The 23,006-nt window shown below is 36.5% G+C and overlaps 4 protein-coding genes across 5 annotated transcripts; 2 read left to right on the top strand and 2 right to left on the bottom strand.

The window, feature by feature from the left end:
* Positions 1–6: 6 nt before the first annotated feature.
* Positions 7–3,977, bottom strand: LOC129569909 (acetylcholine receptor subunit beta-like 1; the record flags this gene model as incomplete). Its single annotated transcript, XM_055449142.1, has 12 exons — positions 3,588–3,977; positions 3,374–3,510; positions 3,119–3,273; positions 2,868–3,038; positions 2,512–2,782; positions 2,268–2,445; positions 1,026–1,041; positions 683–853; positions 438–606; positions 311–370; positions 138–216; positions 7–41 (listed from the first exon to the last, which is right to left on the bottom strand). Coding segments are annotated over exons 1-12 (1,488 nt in total), but the record flags the coding sequence as incomplete, so codon positions are not given.
* Positions 3,978–4,467: 490 nt separating this feature from the next.
* LOC129569899 (E3 ubiquitin-protein ligase Ubr3) lies at positions 4,468–19,153 on the bottom strand. Its single transcript, XM_055449127.1, has 13 exons — positions 17,916–19,153; positions 17,207–17,652; positions 17,011–17,111; positions 16,752–16,911; positions 16,045–16,680; positions 15,779–15,958; positions 6,712–9,369; positions 6,417–6,642; positions 6,113–6,319; positions 5,312–6,018; positions 5,091–5,222; positions 4,893–5,032; positions 4,468–4,821 (listed from the first exon to the last, which is right to left on the bottom strand). The coding sequence occupies exons 1-13, from the start codon at positions 18,172–18,174 to the stop codon at positions 4,704–4,706; spliced, it is 5,970 nt and encodes a 1,989-aa protein (XP_055305102.1). The 5' UTR covers positions 18,175–19,153; the 3' UTR covers positions 4,468–4,703.
* On the top strand, positions 10,384–15,423 carry LOC129569900 (uncharacterized). Of its 2 annotated transcripts, XM_055449128.1 has the most exons (6): positions 10,384–11,311; positions 11,385–11,705; positions 13,582–13,723; positions 13,837–14,192; positions 14,290–14,510; positions 14,587–15,423. In XM_055449128.1, the coding sequence occupies exons 1-6, from the start codon at positions 11,033–11,035 to the stop codon at positions 15,299–15,301; spliced, it is 2,034 nt and encodes a 677-aa protein (XP_055305103.1). In that variant the 5' UTR covers positions 10,384–11,032; the 3' UTR covers positions 15,302–15,423. The 2 variants fall into 2 exon arrangements, with proteins under 2 accessions (XP_055305103.1, XP_055305104.1); XM_055449129.1 differs by lacking the exon at positions 10,384–11,311 and having other exon boundaries at positions 11,385–13,452.
* Positions 19,154–20,396: 1,243 nt separating the features above from the next.
* LOC129569902 (uncharacterized) lies at positions 20,397–21,695 on the top strand. The gene is made up of 4 exons (XM_055449130.1): positions 20,397–20,560; positions 21,016–21,139; positions 21,285–21,382; positions 21,449–21,695. The coding sequence occupies exons 1-4, from the start codon at positions 20,519–20,521 to the stop codon at positions 21,575–21,577; spliced, it is 393 nt and encodes a 130-aa protein (XP_055305105.1). The 5' UTR covers positions 20,397–20,518; the 3' UTR covers positions 21,578–21,695.
* Positions 21,696–23,006: the final 1,311 nt, after the last annotated feature.

Raw genomic sequence — 23,006 nt, forward strand, 5'->3', positions numbered from 1 at the left:
CTCGAAGATATGCGGCGCATCCATGAGTATTCCCACAGTGCCTGCAAAAAGAAAAGCAAAAAGCATATAATGGAAAATTTCAATGTATAAACACAAATATAACCAAAAGAGCTAACGCTAATAAACAAATACAATACCTGCGGTAGTCACAATGAAAAATATGTAGAGCTGAAGACGATCGATCACCATAGCCACATATTTCCAATCCTCACGCGTCTACAAAATAATTAAATAAATTAGTTTAATTGTGAAGAAGATAATGGTGTGTGTGTGTGTGGGTATTCTGAAAAATAACGAATTTTCATCTAACCTGAATGTATGAATCTTCATTTTTCAAATGCTCAGCAATAAATTCCACGGCTTCAGTTGCCTTTAAATGAAATGCTTTTTATAAATAAATTCTAAATTTATTACATTTAATGGTAACAGTATCTTACTTTGCTTGCTTCTGGCGAGAGAATAATCGAATCAGAGCTCTCACTTTCCCGACGATCGCCAATTCCACTCAAATCACCACTGTTCAATTTGCGGTTAATCTTACAATTGGGATGATGTAAATCCGACAATTCCATTACCTCCATTTTGGATGGTTTAGAGCCGATCGCACTAGATAAAAACAAATGTGAATAGCACCATTAGTCAATTTGTTGGTGCAATGAAATTCCCCATGATCAACAGCCACCTGATATGTTTTGGCAATTCGGTTGGAGATCCATAAGGATTGGGCTGCTGAGGTGCCATGCTCATTCCCGGCATTTCCATCATCCATCGTAGACGAGTTTTACGTGGTCGTTTCATCAAAAGCATTGCCGGTAGGTAGTGCAGAAACACGGTTCGAATCCACGACGGCATCCTGTTAGTAGGGTTTACAAACGTTCCGACAATTGATGACAAAAAAAAACGATGATGAAAAAACGTTATTTTTCTGTAATGTTCTTTAAAAAAAAACCGTTTTTTCGACGTTTTTTTAACGGATCTGCAAAAATTTAAAAGAAAAAACACTGAAAGAACGCTTCAAACCCTACCTGTGAGTCCTGGGACCTATAGATTCCCCCCAAAAAAATTCAAGATGGTATTTTAATAATTGTAGTGGCAAATAATCGATCTTAACAATTTATCAACACGTTATATTAACCTTTTGTTCGTCTTTGGGGCATACCAGAGCGTGTTATGAGCTGATGTCAGCAGCACTAACTGACGTCAGTTGCTGAGCTCAGCCGCTGACGAGTATGCGTTGCGTTGTTTTAACGCATTTGAAGTACAAAATTCATATTCCTCTTTGGTTTACAAATCAAATTTGCATGGAGAGAATATGAAATTTTTACTTCAAATGCGTTAAAACAACGCAACGCATACTCGTCAGCAGCTGAGCTCAGCAACTGACGTCAGTTAGTGCTGCTGACATCAGCTCATAAGACGCTCTGGGGCATACAGTGCCCGAGGTGACTTTAAATTGTAAATAAAAGTACTAAAAATCAAAAATCTTACATTAAATTTAGTACCATTCGATAGCTTGAACCTTCAACTTAACACCACTTAATTTTCATGTTCATATGTGTAAGCATGTGTGAGATATTGTCTCTGAAGCACACATGTCCGTTGCTCGTCTCTTGGGGCATACAGTGCCCCAAGTGTATTTCGTATTAAAACTGGATTGTGATAAAAGATATCGATTTGCTGACTTCGGCGAAGTTGTAGCACTTGAGGTCCACTACATTTTTGCTGAAGACACTTATCTCTTATCTCTTATCAGTTAAGCGAAATACGGAAAAAACGCGAAACACGCAAATACATGGTTCCTCATTTTTCACAGAACTGATAAGAGATAACGAAATAATGTCTTCAGAAAAAATGTAGTACTCAACCTGCTCTACAATTTTGCTGAAATGGGATATCTCATATCTCTAATTAAATCCGTTAAAAATGAGGTGGCGATTATTCGCGTTTTTCGTGGAACTGATAAGAGATAACGTGATGGTATCTAGGATGGTATCTTCTGTAAAGTTGTAGAGCGGATAGATTACTATAACTTTGCTGAAGACATCAAATCGTTTTCTCTTATCACAGTCCAGTTTTCGTATAAAATACATATGGGGCACTGTATGCCCCAAGAGACGGGAATATGTTGCAAAACCGAAAGACCAACAAAAGGTTAATAATATGTTCTTATCTTTGAAAACTTATTAAGATAAAATCTTAATAATATTTTATTTTCAAAGACAATAATATAATATTAACGTAACGAAAAAGTAAATCTATATGCGGACCTCGGAAATTCCAATTGATGATTACAACGGTGACGAGAATGGACACGGTGTTCATGATGAAAGTGAACAACAGATACTTGGCAATCAATGGTAACACCAACGAGGTTGGCGGCAAGATTTTCGATACCAACAACAGAAACACAACCAGTGACAGCAAAATACTGATACCCAATGTGACCTATTCAAAATATAAAACATGAACCTTGTTGAGAACCATTCAATATAGAAATTGTTGCATCTTAACCTTTTCTCCAGCTTCAGCGGGCAGGTAGAATACCAGTACGCAGAGGAATGAAATCAATACTGTTGGCAAGATTAAATTCACGGTGTAGAACAGAGTTTTTCGCCGAATAATGATGTTGAAAGTGATATCAGTTTCCGTAGGTTGTCCAGTATTTTTATACACATTCAAATACGCTGGTACTTCGATAATATCCCATGTTCCAGATTTCCAGTAATCGGACAAATCGACAAAGTTCTTGTTATTGTACAATGCCAACGACACTTGATCTCCGCTGTTATGGCCAACACAAATTAATAAGACATTATTAATATTGAAAATTCGTGATTTTTCCCATTTAAATTGCTGTGAGCTCTTACTTGAATGTCCACGAGCCGAATTTCATGACGCACATTTGTTGATCGAATGGGAAGTAACGAACATCAATAGTGCAAGAGCTCTGATATATAGCGGGAGGCACCCATAACACTTCACCATTTGGATAAATCAGAACGTTTGATTTATATCGCACTTCGTAGTTTCCATCGGCGCTGTGGAACACCACAATTTAAAAATACATTATCATTACCAATTCGTAATTTCTCTCGAATAATTTACTGTGAAGTCTTACTTGTTAAACAACACAATATCTGGTTTCCAAACTTTATCCGGTGGCAATCGGAGAACACCAATTCCACCGTACTCAGACTCGTCCCACTGTAATTGATAGTCATTCCAAACCAATCGCAACCAAACATTTGATTTCATAATTTGATTTTTTTCGTTCTGATAAGAGAGGAAAAAAATGTCAAAATCGTTATTATGCAAACAACATTTGTTGAAATCAAACTTTTGTATACAATAATTATAAATGCTCAATACTTACAACATTGATAAGCTGTACAAAAGCTAATCCGAATCGTACATCAACTGTTTGGGTCATATTTTGTACGGGGCGGATAAGTTTGTTGTACCCACGAAACAAATCTCGCACCAAACGTTCTTCATCTTCTGACCCAATAACTGTAACAGAATGGTCGAATTGGTAGATCTATGTGTTTCACCTTTTTGCTCTTCGCGAAAAAAAGTGCAAAACTTACCTCCGTGTAAACAATATAAAAGAACAATCGTGTATTTGAGAAACATATTTTGCACAATCAATAAAATTCCAAGTTAAAACATGAACTATTATGAGGATTTGTGCGTTTACACAAAAAATTGAATCGAATAAAAACCGATAACTTGAATAACAGAAGAAAAACTCTTAAAAAGAGAAGAAATTCGGAATTATTCGTACGAAATGCTTGAAAAATATTGGAAGCACATTTTAAAAGTTCTTATTTCGATGTATTTAACTATTACTATTGCAAGACTGATTAGAACGAGGTGATTTTATATTTAAAAAAAATGTTAAAAATTCTTAAAATTGTTGTAGATTTTATGGGATAAGTAAACCAATTGGGTGTACTCCTCTGCTTGTTTTCTTTGGATGCAATGAATATCGATTTTCGTACAGCGCAAAATCACGCATAAAAGCATCATGTCGCACATCTCATCATGAGCTTACAAACGAGGGGACTTGTCATATGCACATCTCAAAGCTGTGCCACATTTTATCCATGTAGCAGCACCACATAAACTCATAGTCAGCAGTGAGTGGAAAGCTTTGCCAGAGGGAACGTCAACTTTCAGTTTCTTGGAGCGAAATTTGAAACTGTGCGAGTACTGTTCGTTCAAAGAAAATGATATCGATACACACAGGCACTTACCGTACTGAAATCAGATGCTTAAGATGAATTGCGGAACAAATCATTATTCGAAGAAAAATAAAAAAATAAAATGAATCAATACCTCTTTCATCAATCGATAAACCAAAATTGATGAATTATCATTGAAGACAGAATAATAAATATTTCATTGTAAGAAATCTAATATTTATTATAGGTTTAATGGAATAAAATAAAGGACAAAACATATGAATTTCTGTGCATCTAATCTATTTTATATTTTTTTTTATACAGAGTGTAGCAATTATTTTCATGTATGTACGTATTTATCTTTTTTGTTTAGTTGAACTTCTTTTATGTGACTTTTCCTTTCAGACATAATTGGAATTATTATTATTGCTCCATATGATTTGATATTCCATCCGTTTTTATTTGTTTAAAAAATATCCATTGAATTGTTTGTTATTTGATTTAATTGTTCTAGAGAAATCAAAGTGTGTCTTTATGCAACACCCAAGTATGTTTTGTATGAGCAAAACGATGTGATAGCCATTGAGATTCTAACAAATTGAAGCGCTCTTCACTCAAATACAATGGTCTTCCCCGTCTAAAATGAATACAAATGATATTTTAATGATTATCAATTGCTTCAAAATTGGTTCAATTGGCTCTTATTACCTTAGATCTCTATCCTCTTCAAAGTAGTCATCCAAGTAAAGTGAACCCCATAGACAAGCTCTCCGTCCTCTTACAACGATTATGTAAGTCGAAGGCACAACCAAAAATATACCTGTTCCTCCACCGCATCTCATTGAATGCTGCAATTGCAAGAGAAAATATTATTGGAATCCTTCTATAGTCCATTCAATCGCTTACCCTAACAGCTTCAAAACAGCTCGATTCCACGCAACACCGTTGCTTCAGACAGACAATCGTTCCACAGAGCAAACAAATCGAACACTCTCTCGGCACGTTGTTGCAATTTGGACACACTTTTTCGTGGTAGTACTGAAAATTGAAAACAGATAGAATTTCATACGTCAAATATATTTAATGCTGATATTTATATAGTACGGCAATTTATCGATGGTAGTTACCGTGAATAGTTTTTCATATTCTCGTGGAAGCCGGAGAAGTCTTGGCTGTTGCCACAATGCATGTTGATTGTCAACAAGCGTGACAATGGCTCGATGCTGCTCGTCAGGCTCAGAATTACGATTGAGACTTATCAGCTGGTTACACCAAACCTCGGGTAATTTTTGCTCGTGACCAGGCACAAAACACAATGCTTTAGCAGCATCAAAACTATCCCAATTAATATCAATTGTGACTAATTCCAAGAAGTAGACTAAGCACACGAATTCCATTTGTGGAACTTTGATGTCGGGTAGGTTTTGCTCGTACAGATGATGCCGAAGCAGGGTAGCGATTCGTAGGAAAGGCAAACAAAGCTTCTGCAGTTGTTGTTCTATAAGATTCAAATTCAGTTGTTGATGTGGTTCCTGTTGCTGCGATGATGATGATGATGATGATGATGATGATGAAGTGGACGCAAACGTCGCTGAAACATTGTTCATTGCAAACGATGAACTCGTTCGAAATTGTTCGCATTTGTTCGTGATTTTCAAAACAAATGCCAACACAGAGCCCAAATTATTGAAGCCAGAAATTTCGATAGGTTCATTTGTTGCATATCTTGCAATAATCTGATCACATTCGGCTTCGGTTAGAGATGAGCATAGTTTTACAATGACTTGAAAGTACAACAAGTTGTACATGACTTTTACGATGCAAGTGAAGTAAACTGAGAAGAAAAGGATTGAAGAAAAAATCGTTCAGATTGGTTTGCATTATGAAATAAATTTGTGGTATGTATGCGCGTGTATTTCAAATCTTACCTATATCCATACGAAGTGGAGCTAATAACGTATACTTAATCAGAAGAGCTATTGGATCTGCCAACAAACTAGGGATGATTTCTTGACAGTGCGCAGGCACCGATGCGGTGTTGGTTGACTGAACTTCGTACAAAGACACGAAGGATTGCCAAAGCGGCCAACCTGCCAACAGACGTAGATACTCCGACAATAAGCTCAAAAGAGGCACTGAAAGTGCGAAAAGTGTAAATGGTTAGAAAATACTTTGCAATCTCACTCATCGCAATCGGCGTGAATGATATCCTAATGTGAACGGTAAATTTACCCAGGCACTCTCGCTTTGGTTTATATCGCAAGGCATTCTTCGAACATAATGAACCGCCTCTTTGAATGACTTCGGCTTCCAAATTGGTTCGAGCTATAGATGTAACAAATAAGAATAGTCTTCTATGTGACGGCTTGAATAGTTTTGGGTAAGTGCATTCTGAGATTATTTCCATTGCGCGTCCCATTGCTTCGTTAAGTTTCGTCGGTTTCGCTGATTTTGTTGGCTGGAAACGAAAATGAAATTGTCATGTTTAAAATGGACGATAATCAGGCTACAAATAGTAAAAACTTACCGGAGGCTGTTCGTTCTCTTTGATTAGAATGGTCAACTCTCCCAACAACGTTTTGAATAAATGTTCTTTTTTCGCCTCTTCTTTCGAGCGAACGACGGAGGTTGGTGTTTCCGTTTGTGGACTGAGCGGCAAAACTGCGTTGGCTAGCTGTCGACAGACTGGACACAAAAATTCTCCGCGTTCAACATTCAAGCTTTGTTGACGTTGTGAACTGAGTGAGTTTAGGTACGCTTCGTGGCACATAAGATGAACATAGTGGCCGCAAGACTGTACAAATATGCCTGATTCAAATGAATTATTGCTGGTTAAAAACCAGGATTCCTCGCCGAATCGGTATGTAAGCAACCTATTTTGATGTGCACACTCGGTGGCAAATCGTTCCGTTGTCATCGCTTTTGCTTCTTCATCGTTAAGTGGTAATTTAAAGCGTTCACCACACTTTCTACGATGACCAACGACTCCGCTAGACTCAATCAGAACAACCAAACCGATTGGGTTCGATTCAGTGCTAGGGCTAGTTAAATTGCAAATTATGCACACGTACTCTTTTTCTCGCGTGACTTCCTCGTCATTTTCTTGTTCATCGTCGCAATAGTCCATTTCCTCAGCGGTTTGCTCCATAAATCGCTTTTGTTTATTGGCAAACTCTTCCATGAGTTTCTGTTGACGTTCGCGTGCACGTTTGCTTCGTTCCTCTTTCTCTTTCGTTTCTTTGGCTCTTTGTTCGGCTTGTTTTTCGCGTTGATTCGGCCATAAACGCTGTCGGATTTCATTTATTGACTGGGCACATCCTTCATCGGCTTTGGCTATTTTCTTCAGTAAATTCCCAATGAAAAATGGGCCGTCACCGATACGCGGCGCCTCCGATTGATTACTGTTTCTGTGATTTGTCTGACTAGCATTTGAACTTGACGGTCCAGCTTCGCTGGTGTCCATAGCGTCTACATTTCTTTCTTCATTTGCTTCATCTAGAGAAAAACTGTCCAATATTCCGCTCAACTGTGAATGCAATTTCAGCAAAAGTGACAGGATACTTTCTTCAATCACAATAAAATCCGTGTCTGACATGCTTCCCTCAACAATTTTCGCTTTGAATGCCGACGAAAACATTCTCCGTTGATTGTTTGCTGTGCTGGCAACGATGTCCATATTTCGGCTTGGCACCGCTACGGGCTGTACTCTTTGGAAGGGTAGAATTGTACCTGGATTTGCATGCGAAAACATTTCGGTTTGCGGTCTCTGTGTTTCATCAGTGGGAACGAGGCCTAAATTGTGACGAACAACAACCTCCATGCCAGTTTCAGCGGTCACATGTACCGGCGGCAGAGCCAAATGTGTCGACCCCGATGGCTCAGGATCCGAATCGCGTCTTGTGTACTCAATTGCATTAACAGCATTATTTGATGGTGGCAAAGACGAATATGGCTGTAATGCACCAGCTTCCAAGCGTACATCCATGTTTGAATCGCCGCTGCGCAGCGGTAAATACCGTTCGCGAATCATGCTCAAATCTTGTGCCACATCAAATCGTGCTTCTTCCATGTCCAATTCCATTTGTGCACTATTTGGCATTAAAGTTTGCAATGGTTCATTTTCCGATACATCCCACTCAATGTCACTGTCAAATGTTGTGTTGCTGTAGTTGGCCGGTGAATTTTGTGGTTCAACTGAGGTCAATGCGATACGGCTGACATGATGACGAAGATTAGCTGCTAAACAGTCACCGGAAAATACATTCAGTAGCTCCGGAATATCACTGGACGATGTGAACGAGTTTTTACTTTGATTGCATTCCAGTGCATCCTTTGGCACATTATTGGTGGATGTGACGGCCATTTCCAGCAAAAATATAGCCAGCGATAACATGTGCTCTGACACGTTGTACAAGTGTACGGCACGATATAAAATGCCCAGAATCATTGAGTGCAAAATGCGTGAATGCAGAATGCACGATGGATCACTGTAAAATTCACCGACTGGAGCTGGCAACCTAAATGGTGGCCAAAGACTTCCACTTTTCGGCATTTTCTTCTCCTGCTTTACATAGTTCTGGAATCGATCCATTGAGTTTTGAAAATCTCGCCGATGAACAGCCCGCAGCAGCACATGAAGTGGATCATAATATTTCTCCCATACATCAGCCGTCGGCATGAACAAACCCTGTTCCAAATTTTCAGACAGACTTGGTGGCCGCTTGAAAACGGATAACTCATTCAAATATTGTTCAAAGTTCCTGGTGTGCGAATTTCCCGATCGTTCTGGCATCAATTCTAATAGTTGACTATGGGTTTTATCACCAGTCGCAAGCAAAGCACTTATTTCGATTATGCACTGTGCCTTTTCGTCATTCCCCAAGTTTGTTCGTGATGAAACAATCGTCGACAAGAATGTTAGCAAACCTTCCATCATTGAATCTTGTTCCATTTCTTGCGGTTGAGATAGCTGACACATGCCCAGCCAATCACCCACACCGAATGACTCAATCGTGTTCAGCAAAAAGACTTTCGGCGGCAGTTGTATTGCGCATATTTGTAGAAAATATAAGTCCATATCGACCATCGAATTGCAGAAGTTCGCCTGGATGTATGTCATTGCTTGCCCTTTTATCTGCAAACCATTTCGTATCCATATTCCAGCCAAAATTTCGTAGAAGAAACTCTAAAAATATGGAAAACGTTTCGTGTTAGCAAATCATCATATTTTTTTTCATTTGTTTTTAATAATGGCGTGTTTATTCTCCTTAAGATGCTATCAAATTTCTCAGACTACGCTTAGATATATCGATTTACCGTTATGATATTACATTGACATTTATTAATCAATTTTTATATCACTCTTAATTGGGTCTACATAAAAATGATGATAATAGAGTTCTGAAATGATCACAATTCTACATGAAACTAAATTACACTTAATAAGTACATTATTTGAAAAGAAAAATTGAATTTAATGAAGTGGCATGTGAAACGAATTGATATAAATGCACTTTGCAAGTGCATGTAGCATGATTGCTTCTACGTATTAGAAGTGAACCCAGCTTGAAAAGTTGCAACGTCAATAAAAAATGGGGGCTATAAATGCAATATTCTCTACTCGTGAAACTATTGAAATAATATTAATCGAAGCTATAAGCAAAATGAAAGCAAGGCCGAAATGAATTATTGTGGGAATCAGTTTAAATATTGTTTTCAAAAAATCGGAGTTTTGTTTGAAAAAAAATCCAGTAAACCTAAATAAAATGAGATTCAGTTCGTTTCACTTCATTCATAAGGTCAACATCTTACAGGATGATGATTCATGCAACTCTCTCACAAATGACTGTATGATTCATTTTTATGTGTGCTGGAAACATTATACACGGCCGCATCAAACGAGTGAGTGTATCATGTGATGGCATTTCGAATGAATTTTTTTCAGCACAACATTAGGTTAGCGCGAACGTTAAGCTTTATCATTTGAATTCTATTCACGTGTTGGGGCGAAAGAGACATTAGGTAGACATCAATTGAATGAACTATAGTTTATAAGCGAATATGTAAATTAGTTTCGAAGCTCGCATTATATAGATATGTATTATAATAATATTGCGGTCAACGAACGATCCAACCTATGATAATGTATAACAGTATTTGTTTCAACTGAATCGAGCATCTTGAAAATAACAATTACTCTGCTTCATATGTTCTGTATTTAACGGCCTTTCTAAACGACTTGATCGTTTTGATGGTCCTAAGAGTTACGTGTGACGCAGACGTATGACGATAGGTTATTTTTAAATAATATATACATTTCGTGTATTGTAGAAAATTGTGTGTGTTTAACGTATTTATTAACAAACTTATGCCAATGTCTATAATCGCTTAAGTGTAAACACTGAATCACTCAGCAGCATACAAATACAACGACACATTTGAGGCACAGTGTGCTTGTATTGTTTTCTGAAGAATATGCTCGTCACTTTCAGTTGTTGAAGCAGTTGTCACTTCTGTCCAACTACGGCAGACTCGATTTGTAAACCCATCGAAGCACACAGAAAATTTGTTCGTTTATTTTTCGTTTTTAATTTCCGGATTTTTTGTTCTTCTACAACATTGAGTCTTGCTTCAAAGAGTGCTTTGTTTATGATTCAGTGTGTTTGACTGACAGTTGAAATAAATTGAATAAATGAAACTGTTTTTTTTATGAAGTGTTCAACTAGATTCAGTTAGAATTGGATATGATTTTATTGAATTCGTGACTCAATGTTGTCTCAAATGATGATACTTTAGTGAAAACGTGTGATTTTTTTAAAAGTTAAGGAAATATACCACAAGAAACCAAAATGCTCAGCCCAAAAAGTGTCATTTTGTACACAGTACTGTTTATGTCAGTATGCATGCCTGGCAGTAAATATTACCAAGCCGTAGCCTTAATAGATGATGTGGTTGAAGTCGTTAAATTGGGAAAAGACATAGCATCCACATTACTCGAAACATGGAATTTGGTTGAACAGACGAATTTGGGCGGTGGCGTTGAGCTACCGTTTCGAAAAGAAAAACAGAAAAAAATTCTGAATAAAATTAATGAAGTTTCGCGGAAGATCAACACATTCGAGGATGATGTATGCAAACGAATTGCTGTATATTTTTACTGATCATTTTTCATTATTAATTTGTCTACTATTTTTGGTACAGACATTGAAAGCTGCTTCGTGGACGGTTGAATCAATCACCAATTTCGTCGGAGCGAACACGAAATTAGAACTTAAATTGCATGATTTGAGCGATTTAGTAAATCGTATTCAAACACAAGATGAGAAAATGCAATCGTATGTATCGAATTATCATGATTTGGAACGGTTTACGCTCGAAGGTTTTGCCCATTGGATCATAGCACAAGACACGATGTCTGTACAGGGTTTACTCGAAAGAATTCATTTATTGGTTACCGGGTCGACGGATTTTGAAAATATCGGCAGTGTGGGTGTGCTTCAACTACTTGCAGACAACATGGAGGTAATTGACGACAGAGTTTTTTTCTCATTCATTTTATATGATGGGAGATAAGCGAACAGAATGTAATGTGTTTTATAAATACATTATATCACTCGAAACCATCAGAAGCATGTGTACAAATTAAAAAAATAATCGCATGCCGGCAACACTCGATAATCCACATCTTTGAAAACAAAAATTAAACAAATAATAGTATTTTCCCTCGTTCGTAAACAAAATGAAAAAAAAGAACGCAAACTCAACCCCTGCAATTTTCTACAGCAAACAGAATATCATTCGAAATCATAAAAACAAACAAAGATATATCAAATGCAATTCATGAGAACAAAGGAAACGACTGAAAAGTTTATATGATATAAAAATCATTTTGTGTGTGAATCAGTATGAAACGTTGAGTAAATCATGCAATTGTGACACCAATAGCACACATACACAGAGCAACAGCAACCAAGCAACAACAACACAAATGCAACAAGCGACGTTAGTGCGAGTGTACGACATGAGCCAAAATTATGCTGTCAAAAAGATACAATTTCAACATTTGTCTCATTCCCTCTCATATTGGACACATAATGAATGTACATTGTATAATGGTGTGCGTGTGTGTGCGTGTGTGTTTGTCTCAAAAGTTATCGTTGTAGTGCTGCTCATCAGTGTGTCTACTGCTGTACAGGCATTCAGTGAGAATGAACAAACAACAAAACAGCTACAGCTAATTAGTTAGTCTCATTTGAAACGTCAACGCGTCCAGTAAATGTTTTAAAACGTTGTTGAATCGCAGCAGCAGCAGCAGCACCAACAACAACGGCAGTAGCAACAGCAAAAATCGCTCATAATACATTTACGGAAGTCTACTAATATAAAAATAAAAAAAATCTGTTTTGTTCACTGATTTGATTCGGAAACAAAGATATTAAAATCGCTACAGTTCAACTGCGTGTGTGTGTTTTCGTTGTTGTTTCACTTATTTGTGAATCTCAACTTATTTTTTTTCGCTGTCAAAGTCCCAAGTTCAAATTGATTACATTTAGAATGAAACAGTTCTCAAATAAAGCAATCACAGCAAGTGTAATTTAATCAATGCGGAACGAATAAATTTTTTCCCACTAAAACGAAAAATTATCTTAGTTTGAGACACTTTTGCACTGTGTGAAATGTGTTCATAGAAGTTTTTCAGTGCGTCGTGAAATACATATTGTATGTATGTAATTGTCATTTTATACTCAGAGGGATAAACTGAACAGACATAAACATGACAACGTATAAAATGGTCAAAATTGCTGTCGTTGCTTTCTTCATTTCTTGCAATTTATTGTGCGCAATTAGTGGCTATTCAAAAGGGGCCACATCGACCGATTTTCTGCGGGCACAATATTTACAACTGGAAGCTGAATTATGGAGTATAATTGAAAATGGTGTTGATCAGTCGAGCGTTCTGAATCAGATATTGAGTCAACATCAAACATTTATCGACCGAAACATCACCAACATCGATTACAATGAAAACGAATTCTATTTGCTTGAAAAAATATACGAGTGGAATATAGTGAAAGAGAGTTTGACGCCAATTCGTAAGCTATTCGAAACATTTCAAATGATTGTTGACAAAAATGCGGAACAATTCAACCGATTGGAATTGACCGATTTGGCTGATACAATTCTATCGGAATCGGAAAATATAAATGGCACCACAGAAAATATCGAAAACTTTATGGTTAAACAGGGAACGTACTATAAAGTGATGCTGGTAATAGAATAATATTATTCGAATATTTTACATCTGCCATGCACTTGCATTGAAAATTTCTTGAATATAAGCTCATTGTATTGCTATAGATATATTGCTACATGATATTTGATTTAAATGCATTTTCAGGAAGCTCAAAATCTGGTTTGCATTTCAAAGCAGTCAGCACAACAAGTACTGTTCCAAATGTACAATGCTATCTCCATTGCCGAACTCAAGGGATACGCAATGATGCAATTTTCATGGATGATTTTAAGAACATACGGCAAAGGTTTGTAATGATAGTAATAGTTCATATTGTACATATCCTAACGTCATTCAAATAGCATGTTTGAGCCCCAGCTAATTTTTGCAATCATTGATTTTCTCTCGCCAATTTGTTAGGCAATTTCTCAAAAGAATCTCATTTGATGCGCGAAAGATTTGAAGATCGCGTTCAAAGAACACAATTGCTAATGCGAAAGGTGATGGAACGTGCAAGTCGATCTGTATGGCGTTGTGATCCAAGACATCACATCGAGGGTGAAACATTCATAACTGTAACTCGGTTGTTGCAAGGTTATATTGAAAATGAAGTTGACATGAACAACGATAACACCTGCCGTGAAAACTGTGCCGCCTATCAATTCGCGGAGTCGTATAGCTGCTACAAGGAATTATTCTGTGCACGCCAGCCAAAATGTAGCGGAAAACTCTTGAATTGCCAATTTTTCGATTCAGACATGTGGATTTGTCCATCGGTAAGTGTCAAACACTTTTTTTCCAATTATCACAAGCAGATTTGTTGTCAAATTATATGGAATCGTGTAATAAATAACTGGCATGTTATGTTTTTAGAAAGCGTCCAGTAATAGACGTTATGAGTTCATTGAATATGAGAATGGCCGATTGCTCGGAAAGCCGGGCAGCTGCACGACTGGAACCAGTAAAGTTGACTCATGGTGGCGCTGGCTTTTCTGGCATTGTAGCTACTGTTTGTGTATCTGTGATGAGCAAGGACCAAAGTCAGACCGTTACTTCAATTTGCGAGAGGCTACCTCGAATATCACGGCTAATAAGTATGTTTGCTAAGGTCAAATTTTCGCTACAATCACAATTATTCAATCGATTTTTTGCGTTTCATTTTTCATACAGAGTGGTGACTGGTGTCAGATTCAGAAAAGTAAACCGTATAATTCACATCCAGATTCAAGAAGGTGTGCTACAAGCAAGAGGTTTTGTAAATGCATCTACACTGAGCTGGAAATCGGTGAGTGACTACAAGTTGCTCGACCGGGGCATTCGAAACGGTCTTGATTATCACACCATGAGTTGGGACAAACGAGCCATTGATTTGGACGATTTGGTAGCCCCGAACAGTCATGTCGTTACCGGAATTAGATTGCGTGTTGTTGGAACACATTTGAATCTGGAAATTCGAGTAACTGAAGCGGATTTCACCACCGGACGTCTAATTGATCCGGAAGAAACCAGTTTCTGGAAATCAAACGATAACACCGAAAGCAGTTCAGACAAACGAACACCGGTTAAATTAAAGAACCCAGATATTCCAGTCCTTTCAACGACGCCATCGGAAATTGATTCAACTTCGAATCAGTATATCGAATTCACACACACCGATTTGGATCGTGATGTTGGTCAAACAACTGTGCCATACATTGACGCTCAAGATGTCATCTCACGAGTCCCAGTCGCTCTCAGTGGAGCCGGTTTATACCATAAAGGGAAGGTGCTCTACGGTGGTTTTATTGGACTGAAGCTGATTACATACGATTTTCAGCCACACATTTTGACACCACCTCAGGCTGAACAAGCTGAAGATATTAAAATTGTAAATTTACAAAAGTAAAGTATAAAAAATACCATTCACAAAATTTGCTACATTTTACTACAACAAAAAACATAAAAAGAGAAATGAAACCGTGTAATTTTTTAAACCAATGAAATTAAATAAATGGAAAGTCTAGAAAACGTGGCATTTTTTAATAAAATGAAATTATTAAATACTATTTCGCTAGATCTACATCCACGTCAAATGTGATAAAAAGGTAGGTGAAATGGTGAATAAAAACATGCCCAGGTGAAGGTTAGTGTTTCCGACAAAGTTTCACTCCCAAACGAGCGATTGCAATCTGTTGCACAATATCATTCTCAATGATCAAGTGATAGGAAGTATCAAAATGTCAACGGTTGAGAAATATGGTGGTCGAGATAACAATAGATTATGTGCGATTGCAACTGCTCGCTTACAACATACATACATAAATAAAAACAAACAAACAAACATAAACGAATGACGCGCTTGCAAAAATAATTTATTCATTACCTGAACGCGAAGTGGATGAATCATCAAGAGTGTGAGCAAGTCAGGTGAAGGGATGATGTCTTTTAGCGTCATATTCATTTTGCTGACCGCCTGACAGGTGAATGCAGCCAGGTATCGATGTAATGGAAAATGAAATGATGCTCGCATCATTTCGTTCTTGTCATCTTTTATAACTTCACTCTGTGAAAATAACGAATAATAGTGATTTCAATTTCGACTAACAAAATCCAACAAATCGCTCATAAAATAACAAGAAAACAACGAACCTTATCGTGTTTCGATTGATAAATTGCTTTTAACCAGTCTTGAAGGTAGTTTGTGCAGAACATGATTATCTTCTTCGCTAGCTGAGCATGAGTGTTATCATTCAAATGCGATATAATGGACCACATTGGGTATGCGCTGGCCTCTAGTTCACATGAAAATGCAGCGTAGTAAGAACTCGGCTCATATTCGATGTGACTACCAACTTCGCGCACATTTACATTCATCCCTTGCAGCATCGACAAAAATTGAAACCACATGTTTACTAAATCGTCATCACGAAGGAAAACCAGCGCTACCGATTCGTGCGAAAGGACATTATTGAAGTCAGAAACAAGTGGCCAATAACAATGCTCTTTCATTGCTTTTGTTGCACAGTCGATAACATGATGCGTATTCCTATCCTCATCATGTAATGTATTCCGAATCAAGTTTTGCGCCATCATTGACTTTAAACTAATGATCATCACATGTAACAGATTCAATTCTTCGACCATTTTAAGTGCTAAACTTTCATTCGAAAATAGCTGAACACTCATATGAACCACGCGATTGCTCAACGTATCCGGGTCACTTGATGTTTCGAGCACCTTTGGAATACGGCTGTAGTGCATTACAAATGTTCGTGTGAGTTGTTCCTGGAGTGAAACACATAAAATACAGTGTGTTACGGTTGTAGAACATATGGATCTATCGTTAGTATTATTACCTTATAATCTGGATCGGGCAACATGTTCAATAAGAAACAGACAAAATTTTGCGGAAATTCATACTTGAATGTCCAGAAAATCAGCTCTTCCAACAATGATGAGTGCACAATGTCACTTTGAAGAGCAGCAAAATCTTTATATTTACTTGGCGCCACCGGACTGGGGATATCAATAAAAAAGATGACGATTATTTATTTAATTGCTCAAGAAAAGATAAAAAATGTAAGTTTTTACCCGAATCGAAATGTCATTATTTACCTTTTCAGCTTGCTTTTGGCATCCGTGTATTTGATTATACTTCGTTCTAAGAACTGAGAATACGGTTTCGCATTATTCGGATTGAGTAGCGTAGTATATAACTAGAAAGGGAAAGAAACATAAGCATATAAGTCTATTGAAATGCTCTTCAATTTGGAGAATAATGGCTTTTGATTGCACTAAACTATTGACGTACCGATTTATCGAGTAGTGTTGTTGTCATAACGTTGCGCATTAATTCACCTATATTATTCAGTTCCATTAGCATACTACAATATGAATCACAGGCTTTAATATTGCCATCATCTCGAAAATGAAAGAGCAATCGAAGTAATAAACGTGGCATTATTGCCTCGGCAACGGCCATTAGATCCTTTGGCACTGTTGAACTTCCCGAATGGTTGTTGATGCCGTGGTCAGAACAAAAACCCTCGGCCTTCATCACCGATGTATCACCACAATCGCATGCACCGCCCGCTTGCGACAAAAACATATTGAAGTCGTGCGTGGAATGGTCACCTTTTTTGAAGCAATTCCGACATATTGACATACACGGCGAAATTCCACACGTTCGGCATCGATAGGCGACCACATGTGGTATCCAAACTAGGCCGCATTTGGCATGATTATCGTACGTTCGAACTAAATATACATTAGAGAAACAAACAGAAAAATGTAAGGTTAGAATGACCGCACGAGGATAGATTTATTTAAAGAAAAAAAACACAGAAAATATCGAAATGGATGAAAAATAAAACAACACAATAAATTCAAACGACACGTAAGTAGTTCATGTAATCGAAATTTCAATTTGTAATGACTAAACCATTTGGAAATACTCCAATGATTGGAGTACGAGCGCTGCGTGTTACTACTGTGCACACATAAAATGTCATTGACCTTACCTATGCTTGCGAATTCATCAGGTGTACGACCACCGGCTATGAGCCATTTGCACCACTCGATGTATTCCAAATTATCGATATTCATTTCCGGATTTAGAATGACATCCAATACACAGTTTAAATATTCGCTTTTACCATTAACACACTCATTATTTATAAAAGAGGCTCCATCACGGTAGCCCTTTTGCATGACCATTGCGGCAATCACTTCCGACACTTGTTCGTGTTCGCCATCAGCCGTGGATACGTGAGCCATCATTGTTGAAATTGATTTAGTTTTGGATTCGTTTCCAATAATCAAAATAAAGTGAATTTCTTGTATAATTCAATGACTTTAAACATTTATGTTCGATTTTTTCCACTTTATCTAGTTGTTTACACTGTACTGACTCTGTAGTGAAGTTGGTAAAATGAAGGCTGCGTCACGGCATTTAATCGTCCATTCTTATTTATTAGCTTAACTTCTTTGATAATAATGATGATTGTATTATTTACATTTGACGATAGCTTAGATTTTATTTTTTTCTTAGTAATTTTCTCAATTATTTCGCTATTTTAACCACATGGCTACTTATATCGACCGTACCACCGTCGTCGTCGTCTTCGTATATATTATTAGAGTCTCAATTCACTGACATTTTCAAACGTCATCTTCTTCAAGTGTGTGTGATTGCTTCTCGCTCGCACCATAAAAAATATCTATTGCAATGAATTCTACTTTTTCCACATTCAATTATTTGTTGAGCTACTCTAATTTACGTTGATAATTGGGAAATTGCTTTAAAAAAACACTAATCATGTACAAAATTTTGATTTTTTTCAATGCACTTTGTAAATAGCTTATTGTTGAATCGTGGACATTTTTTTTGTGCCCACTTGAATTTCACAGAATTTTTTTTCTTCTCATCAGTGACACAAACGAAACAAAATGAAATTCGATTTTATTTCCACATTCCTTTATTTTGTGTGCACTCTATTCACAATTTGATCCTAGTACTGTCTTATTAATTATGATTAGTCATTTTTTTATACTGAGCGAATCGAACACCCAGCCGAATCACGATTCAAAGTAATACACAATGAAAAAAAAGCAGCACCAATAGCCCAAAATGTTTAATTTCCATACCGAAAGAGTTCTCTCTTTTATTCTTGCTATTTTGTGTGTATTTCAATATTCAAGGTCGATGGCTATCCGCATGAAGTTGGCTGCACATCAACGAAATACAATATCATAGGAAAATGTGCCTTCTCGGGGAACGCGTTATTCTCATTGTGACAATTGAAAGGTTTCAATCGACTACATTGCGATACGCGTAAACTTTTTTCAACTGTTTACAATTGAACAGTTTTTCCAGAGCGACTATAATACACGTTTCGGATTTTAATTGTAAATATTATGTGTTATGTTATGCACGCATATCAATTTGAAAAAAAAAACATAACAAGAACGTATTCTATGAATCTAGGTCCATAGGGCTATAATATTTATCGGGTATTTTATGAAACGATGTTTATTGTTATTGTCAATGTCTTACTTGCTCTTGATATATGCACTCATTATCATTTCAACTAATCGAAAATTTGAAAAATCATTTCACATTCTCCATATTTTCTATGTCGTTCAAAGTGTATTCAAATGGAATTATTTTTTGCTCACATAAAATTCTACGCATATAATATTCCGATAAATTGGACTGCAAAAATAGCCAAAACACCGGATAAAATGTTCCGAAATCTCGACTTATCAATTCGCAGAATTTCATTTGCTCCCCTCACATGACATCAATAGATATAATAAAAAATATTCATGTTGGGACACTGGGCCAACCTATTTTATGAATATTGTGGTAGCACTGAAATCGTGCTTTTTTAATTTGTTCTTCAAAAGACATCAACGACAACGAATTAAGCAACAGCATGATGATAAATGTAAGAATGGTTTTAGATGCTTTATCATGATGGTCAAAGAGGCACGAACCTCTATATTCTTCTATATATAAAAACATTGGAAAATTTTTGTAGGCTTTAAATTTTGGAATTAATTATAGTTCTTTTTCTGGTTTTTTATGGGCTTCCTTCTTCTTTTGTATGGCGGCTCCAGAAAACAAGAAGAAGAAGGAAAAAGAAACGCATAAGATTGTCATTCCATTTATTTATAGGTATTTATAAGAACTTACGCAATGTTTTTATTCGGAATGAGTGTGGACGATTACAGGCCGCATTCGAACCATTAACTTGCAAATGAATGATCACCAACATTGATATCGCGGTTGATGTATGTGCACTGTGTACACAATACACTCATACAGCGAAAAAAAGCCGGATTACCTCAAAAATAACGCATACAATCACTCGAAGTTCCATTTCTTATATACGCCTAGATGTAACAATTCAACGCACACTCGCGTGGGAATTTTTTCCCTCTTCTCCTCTTCATTTCATTTTCAGCGTGTAAACAATTCTCATCGAAGAGACGAGCTAGCGAGCGTCCACTTGTCAGTCTTGTTTGTGAAGTGAAAGAATCAACTCGGTTAAAAGGCTAGCTCCAAAATATTTTTTTCTCTCAATTTTACTACTGTCGGAAAACAAATTTTTAAATAAACATGGCAGTGAGTCGTTTGTCGCTTGGAAAGTTTTTGGAATTGGTAAGTGAATGTGCATTGCGGTTTAGATCGAATTTCCATTTGTTTCAATTTTTCTCCAATTTATCGGAAAAAAAAACCAAAATTTATCTTATGTTTTAAATGAGATAATAAAATACAAGTAGAGAAGTTATGGAATGATGCAATCGTTTTAACCTTGAAACGTGAACATTCTGTTTATTCTGTTTATGTCGTACTGAGGGGCAAAACTGAACAAACAACAAACTATATGTGATGAATGAATGCTTTGTGCGTTTCTGCGAAATAATCAAGGCGTTTCGGACGCAATCCTTGATTTTGAAAAACATATATCGCATTCAAATGAACATACTTTAAATTCTTCCCAACTTTGATTGTCTACATTGAATTCATTTATAACCAGTTTACGATTTTTAAGGAAGATAGCAGTGATGATACAAATTTATACTAAGGATTTCCTTATTTTGTTTCGCTTCTAGGTCATCACAATAACATGTCTTGTGTTGCACTACAAATCCATGGGTGAAAGTGATCCCCACGCTATCATTCTCGCCTCTGGCACCTTTGTTGGCTACACAGTCATTTTGGTGGGATTGTTTGCAGGTAAAATTTTGATTAATTGCGTACAACGCTTTATTCTATGACCAAATCGCGTGTTTCATATGCGTGAAAACAAGAACCAGCAGATGACATCATCACTATGTATAATGTATTTTGACTCATTTTTTTTGCTTTGCTTACAAAATAGGATACATTTTGAGTACACCAATCAACAAGCGTATCGACATCTTCTTCAGCTTGATCGGCTGCGCTCTATTCATTGCAACTGGTGCTCTTATTCTTCAGGTAAATAAAACTATTAATAACAATGATAATGATAAAGGGTAATATTAATTCCAAATATTTCAACAGGATTGGAATGGCGGCATTCACTCAGCCTTGAGAACTGAGACGCACAAGTTGGCTGTTGCAAAAGGCTGGTTGGCCATTGTCAACGGAGTTCTGTTCTTCTTGGATGTTATTTTCACTTTCCGCGATTAGAGGCCATTATTGTCTAAGCACTTATAAGATTTCTTACTACACAAAACTAAATCGTAAAATTCCTATGTCGCACACACCGTTTTACTTCAGTTGAATAAAATATCATGATAAAACAATAGACGAGCTGTTTTGATTTTTATCTAGTACTTTCATTACCATTCAACGTCGTTGGAACGACTCAATTGATGAAAAACCAGTTCTTCTATTTCATTCTATTCATTCGTGAATCATAAGATTATTCAGCAAACACTCGAACACATCGTATATAACAATAATTCGAGTATTGATGAATATGAAGCATGCGATAAAGTCGGATGAGTAATTAGTCTGTTTGTGATTTGAAGCGACTTTTTTTTGCTTTGATTGCATGCTGAAAAAGAGACCGAAAAATTTGCTTAAAAATAGCTTTCGGTCGCACGGTTTGAATGAACAAAAAAGAATAATTACAGGGTTTTCCAAATATTTCAACGATATTTTTCTATAAATCTTCAACAAAAACAAATTCGGTTTATATTTTCTCCATTGGGCCGGAACAAAAATTATTATATATATAGAAAGACATGTTGTGAAATGTATTTGTAAAAGTTCACTTGAAGAACCCTTGATTTGAACAAAAAAAAAGTAATGATTAGGCGGACTAAAATTGATGACTACGTATTTGCATTCCGACGTATCGATTGTGCTTAAGAATCGCATGGAACGTGTATACCCAAACACACAAATTCATCGCAACAAAATTTCGTGAGTGGCGTTAGATGGGCATGGGCACAGTAAGAAATTAATTCATTGACGGACAGAGTCATAGAAATTCAGCCGATGACATCATTACTTAGGTCACGCACATGAAAGCGTTTTTTTCTCTTCATAGTAAAACTAAACATCTGCACATTTGGAAACTGAAATGAGAAATGGCAATTCTACAAAGTAATAACAAACCGAAACATTAGCGAATACATAAACAACCAGATTATATTTGTCTTATGATATTTGGGCTGAGTGATTTTGTTTACATTTTACAAACAATGCAATATAATGTAAAATCGACGTGACTATATTTATCCATACGCTTGCGTATATATGTATATATGCACGCACATATATAATATATGCAAAGTATTTATTATATTTTGTATTTAATACATACATATAAGTAAAAAACCGTACAAATGTCACAAGGTTTGATGCAATGCTAACACCGAAATCTATCGGCAGGTGAGTTGAACAAATATGTTTGAAATTAACGAAACTCTTATTTCCAATCGATACAACACGCATAAATGCGATAGAATCTTTCTTCCCATGTATACCTCGCTAGTAATCAAAATAAGAAATTTATAAAACCATATTATATCCATATTTAGAGCAAAATAATTTTTTCTCATAATTGCTTACTAAACTGAAAATAAAAATAGAGATAAGAGAATTTCTC

This window comes from Sitodiplosis mosellana, unplaced genomic scaffold, assembly GCF_009176505.1.
Source record: "Sitodiplosis mosellana isolate CC-2019 unplaced genomic scaffold, AAFC_SMos_1.0 Smas_scaffold_47, whole genome shotgun sequence".
NCBI classification, from domain to species: domain Eukaryota; kingdom Metazoa; phylum Arthropoda; class Insecta; order Diptera; family Cecidomyiidae; genus Sitodiplosis; species Sitodiplosis mosellana.

What these genes read in the sequence shown, in the direction of transcription:
- LOC129569902 (XM_055449130.1), top strand. Translation starts at nt 20,519, where the DNA reads ATGGCAGTGAGTCGTTTGTCGCTTGGAAAGTTTTTGGAATTG. An exon ending in TTTGGTGGGATTGTTTGCAG is followed by an intron (nt 21,140 to 21,284) that starts GTAAAATTTTGA and finishes CTTACAAAATAG; the next exon opens with GATACATTTTGAGTACACCA. An exon ending in CTGGTGCTCTTATTCTTCAG is followed by an intron (nt 21,383 to 21,448) that starts GTAAATAAAACT and finishes ATATTTCAACAG; the next exon opens with GATTGGAATGGCGGCATTCA.
- LOC129569900 (XM_055449128.1), top strand. Translation starts at nt 11,033, where the DNA reads ATGCTCAGCCCAAAAAGTGTCATTTTGTACACAGTACTGTTTATGTCA. An exon ending in TTTAAGAACATACGGCAAAG is followed by an intron (nt 13,724 to 13,836) that starts GTTTGTAATGAT and finishes CCAATTTGTTAG; the next exon opens with GCAATTTCTCAAAAGAATCT. An exon ending in TCGAATATCACGGCTAATAA is followed by an intron (nt 14,511 to 14,586) that starts GTATGTTTGCTA and finishes TTTTTCATACAG; the next exon opens with AGTGGTGACTGGTGTCAGAT.
- LOC129569899 (XM_055449127.1), bottom strand. Translation starts at nt 18,174, where the DNA reads ATGATGGCTCACGTATCCACGGCTGATGGCGAACACGAACAAGTGTCG. An exon ending in TGCCCGATCCAGATTATAAG is followed by an intron (nt 16,681 to 16,751) that starts GTAATAATACTA and finishes GTTTCACTCCAG; the next exon opens with GAACAACTCACACGAACATT. An exon ending in TCCACTTCGTATGGATATAG is followed by an intron (nt 6,019 to 6,112) that starts GTAAGATTTGAA and finishes TTTTCTTCTCAG; the next exon opens with TTTACTTCACTTGCATCGTA.